Source organism: Tinamus guttatus, unplaced genomic scaffold (genome assembly GCF_059628265.1).
Source record: "Tinamus guttatus ecotype Peru unplaced genomic scaffold, ASM5962826v1 Tinamus_guttatus_pri_ptg000291l, whole genome shotgun sequence".
Taxonomy (NCBI): domain Eukaryota; kingdom Metazoa; phylum Chordata; class Aves; order Tinamiformes; family Tinamidae; genus Tinamus; species Tinamus guttatus.
In genome coordinates, this window is record NW_028288825.1 from 1,677,697 (window position 1) to 1,693,069 (window position 15,373).

The following is a 15,373-nucleotide window of genomic DNA, read 5'->3' on the forward strand; positions in this document are numbered from 1 at the left end:
GGGTGAAGCCAGGAACCGGGCGGCACAAAAACACATAGACCAACAGCATCAGTGTGTCCTCACGCTGCCACCTGCTCCAAAGTGACAGGCTTGGCACCAGGGCCAGCAGCTGACCATAAAGCCCTATGTCCCTCCCGCAGGAAACTGCTTCCCATGGATCCTTTGCTCCTTCCAGCACCAGTGCCCAAAGCGGGACCTATTCCTGAAGGCAGGCACAGGGCGAGCGACCACATCTGCTATTTTTGGAGCAAACAGTCAGCGCTCTACATGCATAAACGGTTACCAGTGCTCCGTTTTGAGGTATAAATAGCTTGTTTGCGTTTAGAAATAAATTGGTTTAAAAAAAGAAAATTGCTTTCCCTAGTCACCCTCATCCCAGATCTGATGAGCACAGGGGCTGTTTTTTCTCTCCAAATGAAAAATGAAGTTGCACATTTCCGCTAAGCCAGTCTGCGCGGAAAGCTCACGATTGCTGCTGTTATGAGAGCCGTCATTCTCCGTGCTGAGGCAGGCACGGAAAACAAAGCAAAGGGCTAAACATGGTGCAAAAAAAAAACCCAAACCCCGGGAGCCTGAGCTGCAGGTAGCGATTTGGTGAAGAATGAAGCAATTTGGGCTGTAAGAGTTAATAGAAAAGGAGCAAAGCTGCCGCCTCAGAGCCCAAGCTAGGCCCGGGGGAGGCCCCACGCGCAGCCGCGGATCGAGGCTCATCCGGGGACCGCCGGTTCGAGTCCCGGTGCCGGCCACGAGCTCCCGCGTCCCCGACCGCGGCGCATGCGCGCTGTGAGCGCCGCGCCGGGGAGGGGGCGGTGCTAGCGGCGCGGCGTGACGTCATCGCGCGGGGCCGCCATGGCGTCGGGGGGCGCCGCGGGCCGCCCCGCTGAGGAGGCGCCGCCGGCCGAGGCGCCCGGGGAGCAGAAGCCGCCGCCGCCGTCGCTGCTGCCGCCGCCCCCGCCGCCCCCCGCGCAGGAGGAGTTCTCCTTCCTGCCGCTCGTCCACGACATCATCAAATGGTAACGGCGGCACCCGCCGGCTCTCTCGTCGTGGGGGCACCTGGCACCGGGACCCTCGTCGTGCGGGGGCTGGGCCCTGGCACCGGGCTCCTCATCAAGGGGGTGCCAAGCCCAGGCTTGTCACCATATCCCGCGTCGTGAGGTCCCCACGCTGGGCTCTGTGAGGGGGCCCTGTCCCCTGGCTCCTCATCGTGTGGGCTCCAGAACGGGCCTTGTCACTGGGCCTCTCATCATGCGGGCGTCAAGCCAAGTCCTTCATCGTGGGGATGCCAGGCCCAGGCCTGTCACTGGGCCCCTCATCACGTGGTGCCCTGTGTGCTGTCCCTGGTCTTGGGGACGCTCTGCTAGGGCCTGTCAGCAGGTGCCTCGTTGCAGGGTGGCCCAGGCCTGGTGTCCCCACAAGCCCCTCACCATGGGGAGCAGCCCTGCACCAGCCCTTGGCCCCATTCCTGCTTCCCAGACACCTTATCCCTCCTCCAGCTTCCAGTCCCAGCCTCCTGGGTTTCTTCCCTGCTCCCAGTGATGCTCTCTGAGCCCCCAGCATTTCCCTTCCCGCTGATCCCCATGTTCTTCCCGCTGGGATTGCTGGGGAGGGTGCCCCAGGGATCTGGCACGGCCCCGTGTGCAGCTCCACAGTGAGTCACGATGATAAATGTCAGTGTAAGATCACGCAGGCAGCGCGGGCAGTCTCGATGCTGCCCCGCCATTCCACGCTCCGGAGCAGGGAGCGTTGGGCTCATGCTCTATCATCACTCCAAGCTCCTCTACCTTTTGGCTGATAACAGCCTTAGAAAGAAAAGACAGTCCCAGGGCAGGAATGCTGTCCGTTTCTGGGGTGCTGCAAGGAGAAAGGAGGCTTTTACAGTGGGGAGAATGAGTGGTTTCCTTCCCAGTTAGAATCATAGAATCATAGAATGCTTAGGGTTGGAAGGGACCTCTAGAGATCATCTAGTCCAACCCCCCTGCACACGCAGGGTCACCTAGAGCACGTGGCACAGGACTGCGTCCAAGTGGGTTTTGAAGATCTCCAGAGAAGGAGACTCCACAACCTCTCTGGGCAGCCTGTTCCAGTGCTCTGTCACCCTCACTGTTAAGAAATTTTTCCTTAAGTTCCTATGGAATTTTTGATGTTTCAGTTTCCGGCCATTTCAACATCAGTCTTGCAGGAGTGAGAAGTGAATGGGCCCGGAGAGATGGGGTGTTCCCGGGAACACCCGGGTTCCCGGGATGTTTCTGGGGCAATAACCCCTTCGGAGACGTGTGAGTTCGTGGTGGGAGCGTGTCCCCCGCCACGCGTGTCTGACCACAGCCAGCTCCTTGTTTCCACCAGGGATGAGTTTCCCGCTGATGTTTCGCTTGGCATCAAATGTGTCTGAAAGAGAAGCTCACCCCTGGCAGCAGTGCCAAGAAAAGACTGGATAGCCCGGGTCACCCGGTCTAGGTGCACAGAGATGCATGAGAATGCCAGAAAACCCGCTGATCTCCAGTTTTCCTGCTGTGCTGGGTGTATCCGCAGGGGTTGTGCCCCCGCCGCTCGCTTCCACCCTCCCTCGTCTGCCTGGACAACGTAACGGAGGCCGAGGTGAAGCTCAGCCGCGAGCGCGTGCGTAAGCAGAGCCGCGCTCCGAGCGCAGAGCAGAGGCGTCTGCGCAGCCCCGCAGCCCTCCGAGCGCATCCGTGGCCCTGAGCGGGTCGCGGTGACCTGCGCACGGGAGTCCCCGGGATATCCTGTGACCCGCCTCGCTGTGCCACCTCCCTCGTGTCCCCACACGTCGTTTCCTCGGCGCTTTTGGCGGATGCAGAGGCGCTGGGAGCAGAAAGCCGAGCGGTGCCGCGTGTCCCTGGCAGATGGCAAACGTATCCTCTGACAGCGGCGCTTGTCACCGAGCCCAGCCCTGCTCCTCTGGCACTGACTCAGCCCTGAGGATCCCTCACATCTCCAAGGTGACTCTGCTTGGGAGCGAGGATGAGTTCTGTGAATTTGCCTGCATTCGAAGACACCCGCTTGTGCGGGTCCCTGGGAGGTTTTTGCATCAGGGTTCACTAACACTCTTGCTGTTGTACAGTCAGACGGCACCACGAGCTGCGGGTGTAAACCAGGACATGACAGTGACACCCACAAAGGAGAGCTGGGGCCTGGGCGGGCGCTGGGCATTGCCCTTCCCGAAGGAAGGTCCCACGTGCATCCATGAGCACAAGTTGGACATTCAATCCCACGTTGTCGCAGGCTGCTGCAGGCCCGGCCTGTCTGAGCCCTCAGAGAGAGGGTCACTTCAGTGACTTGATCCAGCAGCAACGGAGCCCAGCAATAAAACAAACCCACCAGCAACAACAACAAAAGATTTTTCCTTCAGATCAATCCACGCGAGAAACATAAATTCTGTATGCGTGGGGAACAAGACTTGGGGGGAGCTGGGGACTTCTCAAACCAGCCCGAAGCTGAGCTGGGTTAAAGGCAGTGTCAAAACCCCTCTTGCATGGAGGGCTGTATTTTTCCACTGCCGACCTGACCGTAACTGCCTGCATAATGGGGATCCATTATAGTACCAGCTGCGGCTCTATTTAGAAGGGAGTGATGAATATTTTGTTCCATCAGGCTTTTGAAATGAATGGGGACCATCTGCTTAAAAAGTTTTGCTCTCAGCTGTGTCATGATTCCCCAAAGTTATCACCGAGCACCTCTCTGCCCTGTTCGCGCCAAGCAGGGTTTATTTTTAGGCCTGGCTGTTGAATGGGTCCCAGTTTTCAAAGGCCATTAAAATCTCACTTGCTTTATTAGCAGGCGCCTTGGAAGCAAGGACTCGCTTTTGCCTGGAAACAGTAAAACTTCTTGCTGGTCTTAACAAAGCTGAGGCAGATACTAATGAGGGTTTGAGGGCAGAGGCTGCCTCAGACAACACTGATCTTGGAAAACCACAGAGCTGGTGAGGGAAACAATTGTACTGCTCTTAAAAATAAGCTGTCGCTCCTCTCTTATTAGGTATATGTCCTCAGAGAGCCATTTTGAAGCTCCAAAGCACCGTTTACTCTGGTATTGGATACTCTCTGGTACTTAGGGGAACAATTTTTATTTTTCGCTGTCAAACTGTTTGACTGCATTGATTTTTTTGGTATTACAGCAGCAGCAGGTCACAGGCGAGACGAGGATCTTTTTTTCCCGGGTGTCTGCACACAGGACCTGCATAATATTACTGAGTTCTGAGGAAGATATGGGGGTTTAAACACAGTGAGAACTTGGCCTGCTGCTTGGTAATGTTTTAATGCTGCCTAAGCCATGGGATAGGTACTAAGGTAACTGGAGCATGTGCTGGAAATCAGGGAATGAGTTTGCCCCGATATGTACGCAGTCTGTCTATCTGTGTCCATTTTATTAGGAGAGATAAATTACGTTTGTGTAGGTAGATAACAGGTGGAAAAGGTTCCTAGTGAATTCCAGTTGGAGCTCTGAGCGCGTTGGAAATGACAGTCGCCTTAGTGGGGCAGAAGTGACCAATGTCTCTGTTTTGTGCCCTCTGCAGCATGGACAAGGACAGCCAGGATGTTCACCAGGTGCTGAATGAGCTCAAGAACAAGTTCCAGGAGATGAGGAAGCTGATCAGCTCCATGCCCGGCATCAGTGTGAGCCCAGAACAGCAGCAGCAGCAGCTGCAAAACCTCCGGGAGCAGGTCCGGACCAAAAACGAACTGCTGCAGAAGTACAAGAGCCTCTGCATGTTTGAGATCCCCAAGGAGTAGAGAGGGAGCAACCCTGCTCTCTGGGTCTGAGCTGCTTCCCGTCCCGGAGAAGGCGGCAGGAGTTTAACTTTTCTTGGGTTTATCCTTTTTTGTCACATTGCTCCAAACCTGTGTCGATGTGGATCACAGCCGCGTGACTGTGGGGAACACTGTGTGCTTCACACGCGATCATTACAGCAGCACATTCACTTTGATCTGCTGTAGGACTGTGTGTGTTTATGCATGCATCTCTCCTGTTTTCTCTCTTTTTTTTTTTTCTTTTTTTTTTTTATTCAAGTAAGCAGGAAGCATTATGTTTTCTCTGTGCTAAGGGGCAAATTACCTGCTTCTTAACAAGAAAAAGAGGGGTGTTTTCGGCAATTTTTCTGCCTTTTTCTTTTTTGTTCTTGTCATTACTTCTGAACTGACAAACATGGCCAAACTTCAGAGGGAGCAAGAGAGGGAAGCATGAGCTGTTTGGCCCTGCTCCTGGAAAGCAGAGGGCACTGGGTCTCTGGAGGCACTTTGCAGTCCGTGCATGTCGAAAGAGGAACGATTGTTTTCAGCTGCTTTTGTAGTTCTCTCTTCCTCTATCCCTCTCTCTTTTTTAAATATTTTTGTCAATAAATGATGGTTGTATCTAAGATGAGTCATGAGTCAAGTAAAGATGTAGAAACTCCAGGCTGCCCCTTTTTTGTGTTTGGCCTGAGCGGATATGGGCTGAGCAAGGGGAGGTCTTGGGCAGCACGGGGGAAATGTCATGAGCTGGGCCCAGCCCCTGTGTCTTTACGCTGGTTTTCTGGAAACGGCGTGACTTAAGAGACCTAAGCACAGACTGAGGAGACCTAAGTGAATTTCAACAGACCCAGCTTGGTAGGCAGTGCCATTGGGCACCTTATTCTTAAAACAGAGGAAGGAAAATCAAAGTAAATGGCGAGAGCTGTTAGATTTTCCATAAATGACCAAAGCTTACCACAACCACAGGTCAGCTCCACATCTTAGCAGCTCCAAGGGCTTTTGGCAGATGAACAGAGTTCATGAACAAGTGTTTCACTGTCAGCGGCTCATGGAAAACCCTTTAAACTTGTACCATGTCCAGAGGGACCCTGGACTCCCTGCCCTCTGCCCTGCTCAGCCTTAAGCTGCTGCACTGTCAGATGACAACCTGGTAAGCAGCACTGCTGACTAACCAGACGTAAAGGGCCCCTGAATCTCTCATTTTGAGCATGAGTGTGTGCTGCGTTGGTTGCATCTCAGATGTGCCTGGGATGTACAATTCTGTGAATTACGCTGAAGGACTGTGCAGGTCAGTGCAATGCAATTTTCCTCCTGATGCAGAAAACCAGGCTCATGATTTAAGATCATGTTCTATTTTCAGATCTCTGACACATTCTGGAGATGCTCACACAGCTGTGTGGGGAATTTAAGACAGCTAGAGCTAGACTAGACTCAGGTGGGTTTGTGGTCCTTAGGCTGGAAACTGCAGCACTGGAAGAAGTGAAAAACTGGTTAATGAAAAAATATCCATGGAAAACTGGCATCCAAGGGGAGTTAAAATCCATTTGCTTCCTCCAGAAGAAGAGAAGCAAAGTCTGTTCAGGTAGATTTTCCTCTTCAAAGCCAAAAGATAAGTAATCCTGCTTGGCAAGGCCTGGGATAGTTGTGACTCACCTGTTGCCTAGAGGTAATTTTGTCCCTAGGGAGCTACTAGCAATTTCTCTGGGAAGGAGCCAATGTGTAAAGTTCTGTCTAAGCAAAACAGAACACTAAGATATACAAAACACAATGTACACTCTTTTTATGGCTGAAGTTACCTTTCTGCTGGCCATTGCCCGTCCCAGTTCAATAAATTCTTCTGTCAGTTGCCAGGAGGGAGGTTTCCTTTTCTTGCCAAGCCCTGTTCCTGCAAAGTCAGGGCTTACACTGAAGAGCTGGAAGAAAACAAGTGCTTCCAAAGAAACGCGCCTTGCCTTTAGCACAGGAGCAAGTTAACTGTTGACTTGAATTCAAGTTTCAAGCCAGACTGAAATGGTTTTATTTGCACTCTCACTTGCTCAGCCCAGTTTTGTGGCCTCAGTAGAATTTTCCTCCATTAATATGTATTAAATATAGGTTTATTCTGCCCCTCAAGAAGGGATAAGGGGTTGAGAGAAACAACAGGCTACATCTGAAAAGCTGGACCCAATGAAAGGTGATTTTTGAAGAGTTTTCCCTTTTCCCTTTCACTTCTAGGAATGGTTATGGTAAGTTACACTAAGAGATTAAAAACCATCATATGCAAAAGTGACCTTTTGAGCAAAGTACTTCCTTTACTCATATTGCAAAGTATCAACAATGTCCTGGACGGGGTGCAGATGAATCAGTCTCTGTTGACATCATTAAAGTTTGTTTATTTAGTCAGGGGGAGAAAGCATGAAACACAATAAGCGCTTTATTATTAAATGATGTCATTTTACTCCGTTTCTGCAGGGAACGACATGCCAATGCCCAGCCTGTCACAGAGCTGACGGAATTGTAAATCAGTGTTATTCGGTGAAGTGAGGAGGGAGTTCTGGCTCGGTGAGAGCTGCTTGAGTAACAGCTTGCGTGGCCCCTAATTACCCTGTGTGGCAACAAGTCGGGGACTTTTGGAGGCAGAGACCTTTGCACAGGGGACAGGAGAAAGTGATGTAACCCGGTGCTGGGCTGAGAGGCCACATGCAGCGCGTCAGAGCCCGGCTTCAAGGAGCTTTGATCTGTGCCGTGGGGCTGGGTGAGGGAGCAGAGACGAACCCACGAGTATCATTTTAAAAAGCTTTTATTGTTTTGTAGAAAAAATAAAACATCAAGTTTCACCCACGGTAGAAACACTTGAAGATTTTTTTTTTGTTCATGTCTGTCACAGACAATACCTACATAAAGTGCCTATTTTCATTAAAAAACAAAATACCCAACCCTTCCCACCCCCTCAGCCCCCCCAATCTTGCAATCAAACAAGACATATGTAAACAAGAGTCAGGTTTTGGTCCATCCGGGCTGTAACTCTGCAACGTCTTTGCCACTTTGAGGAGTGTCTCCCGCACGTGTTTTTTGCAGACGCAGACGAACACAGGACACAGAGCCAGAGTCCGTGCACAGCTTCTCAAGTAAAACGAAACAAAAAGCCCCCCGAGGCCACGCAGGCCGTGGTGGGTCTCTGCTCAAGGCAGTGCCCTGGCCTCGGGCTGGATGGTTTGGGGGGGAAAGAGGCAATAAGAAGGTCAGTCCCCCCCGCACACATCCGCAAGGGCCAGAATCTGCCCTTACTCTGGAGGGCGGATGTCCCAGCAGCAATATCCCCCCTCCTGCCCTCCGAATCTGCCTCCCTCTCCCAAAACACCCCCGGGGAGGGATCCCTCCGGAGGTGGGAGGCTGGGGAAGAGCCTGCCCGCCCTCCCATCCTGCCCAAGTCCCTTAGGAAGGGAGCGTCTCTCCCCGCCTGCCTTCCCGGCGGCGCGGCCGCGCTCCTAGCTGATCACGCAGCGCTCCTTCTCCTTGGCGTGCCCGCCGCCGATGGCTTTCTCCCGGATGTACATGAGGTCGCTGTGGACGCTGGGCCGCCGCGCGAAGGGAGCCACGATGCCGTAGGCTTCGTCCGCGCCGCCCCGGCCCCCTTCCTTGAGCAGCTTTTTGCCCTTGAGCCCCTTCTTGTGCAGGATGTCGCAGTACTGCACGGAGACCTTGCGGTGCAGGTCCGGGCTCATCTCGCTGGGCAGCTTGGCCATGGCGAAGAGCGCCTGAAACATCTGGTCCAGGCTGCTGTTCTTCTTGGCCGAGATCTCGAAGTAGGCGCATCGCTTGGGGTCCCCGCCGACCAGCTGCTCGATCTCCCGGGGTTCTACCTCCCGGTAAAAGTCCCGGTCGCCCTTGTTGCCGCAGATGACCAGGGGCACCTCGATGTTCTCCTTGGTTTTGTTCTTCAGGCACGACTTGGTCTCCAGGATCTGCTGCTTCAGGCGCTGCACCTCCTCGAAGGAGTCCCGGTTGTCCAGGCTGAACACCAGGATAAAGACATCGCCTGGGGACGGAAGGGGGACGTGAGATGGGCGCAGTGAAGGGGACAGGCACAGGAACCCCCCAGGAGGAGACACAGAGGGATGCAGTGCCCAGTGGCTTCCTGGTCACCCATGCAGGGAGTGAGGTTGTCAACTCCGCACACACACACGAAATCCCAACTCCCTCCACCCACAGCTGGGAAAACATCCCCAAACCGCCCAAGGAACCTGGAAACCTGGCAACCACAATCCCCTCCCTTCCCCTCGGGACTCTCCAGCCAAGTACCTGTGAGGATGGAGAGGCGGCGCATGGCTGGGAAGGGGTGGTTGCCCGACGTGTCCAGGATGTCGAGCTGGTAGACCTCGCCGCGGATGCTGTAGAACTTGCGGTGGAAGTCCTCGATGGTGGGGGTGTACTGCTCCTCGAAGCGCCCCGTGAGGAAGCGCGACACGATGGCCGTCTTGCCCACCTTGGAGGAGCCCAGGATGACCATGCGGTAGCAGTTCTTGGCGGGGATGCTCAGCTCGGCCTCGCTCGGACACATCTTCTTGATCATCGCTGCCAGTTTCATTGAAGCCGGCGGAGGGTGCAGCTTGTGCCGAGAGAGGAAGAGGAGGAGGACGGCGGTGCCTGCCCGCTGCTCAGCCCTGCGCCCTCGCCCCTGAGGCCGCTCTGAGCTCCGCGCCGCCACCGCCGCCCGTTTTATGGGCCCGGCAGCGCCCGCCCCTCGGCGCGTCACGGCCCGGGGGGCGGCGGCGGGCGGGCCGGCCCCGGCTCCAAGCCCCGCTCTCCCCTCCGCTCCCCTCCGCTCCTCTACGCTCCTCTTCTCTCCGCCCCTGCCGCGCGAAGCGGCTCCTGCCCTGCCCGGTTCCCGGTACCGGCGCGATCTGGTCCGTTTGCAGCCCAGTTCCCGGTGCCGGGGCTGCGCACGGCGGCCCCTTTGCAGACTGGTTCTGGCTCCCGGTCCTTTCGTGACCTCTTTACAGCCCGGCACCGGGGACTCGGGGCCGTGCGAGCCGCCCCGTTGCTAGTCCCGATCGGGCCGCCCACGCCCGCTGACCCGTTTGCAAGGACCCGCTGCTCTGCACGGCGGCGTCGGGGTGCGGTGCTGTGGGCGGCAGCCCGTTTGCAGCCCGGTTCGGGGACCCGGGGCCACGCAGCGGGGTCGGGGCTCGGGGCTCTTGCACTGGGGGTCCCTGCGGGCAGGACCCCTTTGTAGGATGCGGTGGCCGGTGCAGCGCGGCGGCAGGGACCCAAGGACAGGGGGGGTGCAGGGAGTCACCTCCCCGTCCCCGGCGGGATTTTGGTTCTTTTCTTTGCTTTGCCCGCTGGACAGAAGTGGGTGCCCGCACGCCGAGCACCAGAACAGACATCTACCTACCCACGAGAAAAGAATTTAGAGTTCGAAAAGCAGGAAAGCCCGCGCAAGGCGCTCTGTACATATGCATTTCATACACACAGGGCAGGGGACAGGAGTTAGAAAGAAGGCAGTGTCCCCGCGGGCAGCAACCCGCTTTGCAGCCCAGCCTGGAGGTTGTGGGGTGCCTCTAGAAGGGCGTTTTTTTTAACCTTTGCTTTTCCCCGGGGAAGAGGGGGGGATTTAATATGATCAACCGTGTGCCCCCAACCCTAGTCCTAACCCACCCCTAACCCCGAGATCAACCCCTCAATCCCAACCCCGGATCCCTGATCCTCGTCCCGGTCCCTAACGCGGCTGCAGCGCCGGCTCCGGCCGCAGGGGGGCGGGCGAGGGCGCCGCCGCGGGCAGCGCGGCCCGGGCCGGGGGCGCGGGGGGCTCGGAGGGGCGAAGGGCTCGAGGGGCAGCGCCGGGAAGCGCGGGGATCAGCAGGGAAAAACGAAAAGGCGACTCCGACCCGTGGTTCCCGACAGCCGAACCCGGCCCCGCAGCGCTCCGAGGGGCCGCGGCTACGGGAATGTGTTGGTGGGGCAGCCCGCACGCGTCGCGGGGGAAGGATGCTGCCTTAATACCCTGCCCCTCGACGGTGGGGTCCCCTTGAGCTGTAATTTAAACCTCATGCAAAGGCTGTGAAGCACTTGCAGGTCCCCTCTGGAGCGGTGGTTTGAGCAGTCCGTGAGCACCCACAGGGAACCAGCCAGTCCGTCAGCTTCAGGTCCGGCGTGGTTGCACGTGCTTATTGATCTGCATGTGAGACAGCAGAGAGGTCTAATAGCTCATTATAAGGCGCAAAGACATTGTCCCAAAATAATCAAAAGATCATTTAATTGAAGCAGTTGGTGGAAAACAACGGGAGAGATAGGAAGTGCTTACCTCTGGGGCCAGACAAATCAAATATCTTGATTAGAGTTTATTCTCAAATGTACAACTATTAATAGTGGTAGGAATGGGTAAAAATAGCCTGCTCTTAGCCTCCTCTTAGGTTGGCCAGCTTCAGCAAATGGAAAATCCATTTGCTTCCTCCGAAAGGCTCTTTGGCAGCAGGGGAGGCTGCATATGCCACCTCACAGGAGGTCCTTTGCCACCAAGGTCCCGTGATCTGGCTCAGTTGCAACAGGTCCCCAAGCAGAGGAGATGCCATCGCTGCTAGGGATGCTGGGGCCACCCCAGGGGACAGGGGGCTACATTGCTCAGTGCCTGCTACATCCCAGAGCTTCTTGCAGAGCCACGTAGCAGCGAGGGAGAGGAGCATGACGAGCTCTTGGTCTGATTACCTAAAGATCCTCCAGAAATTTGTCTCCTGGTGGAACACATTTGCAAGGAGTCATCTGCTTTTGATTGATGAGGAAGCGTCCACCTCACTGCTGGGCAGAGCCTTCCCACAGTTCTGACTCTCCCTGCTAAAAATCACCTCCTATTTCTGACCTGACTCCCTGAATACCCCAAATCTTAATCACAGGCAGGTAAAAATGGCATTCTCCCCACGGCTGCTGTATCGCCTGCCCAGATTTGACCCTGCTGCTTATGGGGGTGGTTTGCTCGCTGCTCTGACGTGGAGCAGTGCAGACTCTTTGCTCATGGCCGGGTGCAGCGAGAGCCGCGGATGCTGCTTGTGGCGTCGAACGCCTCCGTCTCAGCTCAGCCCCCCGTTTCTTGCTGTTTTGCTGCCCTGAAGCGGTGCCCCTGCCACAGGACAATACACAATAGCTCGCAGTGAGCGAGGCGGCTGAGGTAAGAAAATTCCACGAAAGTCACACAAACATCCCAGCTACGGAACATGCAGCTCCCGAGGGTCCGGCTTGGACGAACTGTGCAAGTAGAGAGAGGAAAAAAAAAAGAACTCGAGCTCACAGCAATATCAGCCTCTGCAAAAATGTAGGCAGCAAAATGTACCAGAGAACCTGAGCATGCTTTGCAGAGCCGAGGCCAGAAATAGGCAACCTGAGGGGATACTCGGAAAAGAACAATTACATCAGAGCACGACTTTGCTTGCTGAACATGCTGCCGAGCCAAGGAGCAGCTTCACCTTGGGGTCATGCTGGTCTTTGCTTTCCAACCGGGCCCTCTGCGTTGAGGCGATGGAAGAGCAGAGAGGGAAGAGGCGATGGAAGAGCCGGCCCTGTGCACCGAGAACCCAGGGAGCTCGCGCAGGCCCAGGAGAGGTGCAGAGCAGGCACGAGCTCTTCTGCTGTTGGGACTCTTTGAGTCCTTTGAAAGGCTTTGCTCCTGCACAGTGCCCGTGCGGCTGTTTCTTCTGCAACCTGGGGCTTGTGAGTGCACAGATACCCCCAGCAAAGCCCTGTCCCCAAGGCCAGCCAGGACCAGGCATTGGAGAGCGACCAGCTCCTGCTCTGCATCCTGGGATCCTCCCCCTGCGCCTGGTCACAAATAACCACCGTGGGCTGACGCTTTCCCAACAGCTCCTTGCAGACAGCTGGACTGTGCAGGACTCTGGAGACCGACCCAGCTCCTTAACCTTCCGTTCCCATCCTGCTCCCTTCCCAGGGGAGCTGGGCTGGGGGGACCTGCTGGAGAAACCTCCTCCTGCCACAGCCCTTGTGTCGTCTTTCCAAGGCCCAAATCCAGCCCGCGCTGTCCCACGGCGCCGCTTGCTCCCTGGGATCCGCAAGCTGGGGTCGGCTCTGGGAGGTGCAGGAGGAAGAGGAGCAGCTGGGCAGCGAAGGGGAGAGAGGGCTTAGCTGCAGCTCTTGCTCCCCTCCCTGGGGAAAAGCATCTGATTAATTCAAGATGCAGCATACAGGGTTCCTATTTATTCCCTATATTATTAGCTTGTCTCGTTTTATTAAATCTCCTTTAAGCCTTTTCAGAAGGAGCACGTAATTTGCAACATATAATTTTTCCCAGATGAGTTACAATGCAGAGGCGAGCGGCTCTGTCACTGGGGACCAGGGCTTGTTTTCATTTGCTTCCTTCTCCCAACCCCCTATTTCTTTTGCAACAGTTTTCCTTGCAACTCGACTCCTTCTAACATCCGGGATTTGCTTGACGGGCAATCTGGAAGCCTGCGAAATGTCCCCAGTTCCCAAATCTTTGAGTCATGCGGCAAGGGGCAACGATAGCATCGCCTGGTGCAGTGCAGTCCCCAGGGAAACCTTGTACCTTTTGAAGACAGTCACCCTGCTGCTATCTGGGGAGTGACCCCAGCGATTAGCTTTGATCTGGGAGGAGCAGCAGGACGGAGGCTTTAAGCCCCTAACGGAGTCAGTGTGGGCCCCGATCGATGGCTCCGTGTCTCTAATTTCCGCACCCGGCTGCGCAAACACATGTGCGGGAGCTGCGCACACCGGGGCGGCCCAGGCTGCGCTGGCAGCGGCGCAGAGCTCAGCCCAGCAACGCGAGCAGCTCGGTGGCCTTGGGACATGTCACTGCTCGGGGCAGCCTCGCATTTTGCAAACGCATCGTGGCCAGGCCTGGGACAAGAGCTGGTCCTGCCTCCCTAGAAATTCTCTTTGTAGGAGCTGCGATGTTGTCCCTGTCCCCAAGACCTCGGTGGGGTCAGTGCTGGACAAAGCCAGAATTTGGGGGAACTGAGGTGGTTGAGTCCCCGTATCCTGAGCTGCTTGCAACCTTTTGGTCATTCTCACCCAAATTGGAGCAATGTGCTGAGCACGACTTGGCTCGCTGACATGTGGCCACCTCAGGCACCAGCAGTGATGAAAGAGGGTCCAACGTGGGTCCCCTGTGTGTCCCCAGGTTGCATGGGACAGTGGCAGTGGCTCCTGCAGTCCAGTGGACAGGAGCATTTGCACATCCTGCAGCCAAACGCCAGCTCCTTCTGTGCACATTCCAAGCCTGGCATCTTGCTGGGATTAGGCAAAATGTCACCTGCAACCTGAGACGGGCAGCGAGGGACCTGAAATATAGGGCACGGGGGAGAGGCGGGCTCCGTGCCCCCGATGGACATGTTGCTACCCGCTTTGAGAGGGTTCCCATGGAAATAGCAGCCGCTGCCAGGTGCTATGGCAAAAATAAAAGGCTTTTGGGGGCCAGTGCAGCCGGCGGGAGGTTGCGAGGGCCACATCCGACACCAGGCTCTGTCCAACCTGTGGTGGGGTTCAGGCACCCACAGGGTTCGGGTGTGAGGGTTGCAGAGGATGGTGTGAGATCAGGGGCAGGGTTTGGGGTTGGAGCCGGGCTGCGTTTGAGCCTGGAGCTGAGTCCACTGCCTCTGGTAAGCAGCTCTCCGACGAAAACTAAAAAAAGGCAACATGGAAAAAACAGCACATTCCTATCGGTTCCTTGAAACCAGAGAGCGGAGGCCGTGTCGCAGCTGGAGAACTCTCCAGGCTGTCAGAGAGCAGCTTTTTTTAGCACGCAAACCGGAGAAAACAGCCTCATCACTTCTCGCCCATCGAGTGCCCAACACCAACGCGGGTGCCCGGAGGAGCCGGGCTGTGGCCGAGGCCCTGGGGCCGCAGCATCCATAGATCCATCCATAGTATCCCTCCATTTCCCCAATCCACAAACATCGCAGGGCACATCCCCCTGCCGCAGCCCGTCCCCACTCGCCAGCTCCGATGGGGTGACAAGCACCCGGTTGCTTTCGCCGGATGTTTATTCTGCATTACTGGCTCATAGTATTTGTTTGCTATGCAAGGCAGGAAAGCAAACAGGGTGCGCGGGGTTACCTATGGTCACACACGGTGCTGGGGCTGGTCCCGCGATCCTCCCTCCCAAATAGCCCTGGCCTGGAAGTAACCCCATGCCAAGGAGGAATGCAAAAGGCAACATGGAAAAAAACACATCAGCCCCAAGCAGGAGCTTTCGGAGCATCTCAGCTGCCGGCGCACACGAGGGGCCACCCCGCGGCGCGGGAGGGCGATGGACTCAGCGACCCGGCCGTGCCTGCCAGGGAGAAGTTGTGATTTAACTAATTTCTCCCGCATCGGCGTTTGTTTTGGAGAAATGTCCTGAACACGAGGGCGGGCGTTATCTGCGGGTTTGCATGCTCTGTTTCTTGTCCCAAGGCTGCAAACAAACCCGAGCTGCCAAGGCGCGAGGGCGATCGCCTCGCATCCCCCCGATGCTGCCGGCTGGAGACAGCTCCGTCCCAAGGGACCTGTCTGCCCGCAGGGACACACTGCGGGGTGTCCCGCCACATTCCCAACACTGCATGTCCTTGCATGGTGGGGACATAGGTGCTGGCACTATCATGGTTTGCTGTGGGGGCTGCAAATTCTTAGAAACATTAGGT

At 56.0% G+C, this 15,373-nt stretch overlaps 2 protein-coding genes across 2 annotated transcripts; one reads left to right on the forward strand and one right to left on the reverse strand.

Annotated features, from left to right (window-relative positions):
* The first annotated feature begins 842 nt into the window (after positions 1-842).
* On the forward strand, positions 843-4,787 carry MED9 (mediator complex subunit 9). The gene is made up of 2 exons (XM_088527764.1): positions 843-1,013; positions 4,532-4,787. The coding sequence occupies exons 1-2, from the start codon at positions 850-852 to the stop codon at positions 4,746-4,748; spliced, it is 381 nt and encodes a 126-aa protein (XP_088383890.1). The 5' UTR covers positions 843-849; the 3' UTR covers positions 4,749-4,787.
* A 3,420-nt stretch (positions 4,788-8,207) lies between these two features.
* On the reverse strand, positions 8,208-9,383 carry RASD1 (ras related dexamethasone induced 1). Its single transcript, XM_010227598.2, has 2 exons — positions 9,027-9,383; positions 8,208-8,763 (listed from the first exon to the last, which is right to left on the reverse strand). Exons 1-2 carry the CDS (start codon positions 9,310-9,312, stop codon positions 8,213-8,215), a joined length of 837 nt encoding a protein of 278 aa, XP_010225900.1. The 5' UTR covers positions 9,313-9,383; the 3' UTR covers positions 8,208-8,212.
* Positions 9,384-15,373: the final 5,990 nt, after the last annotated feature.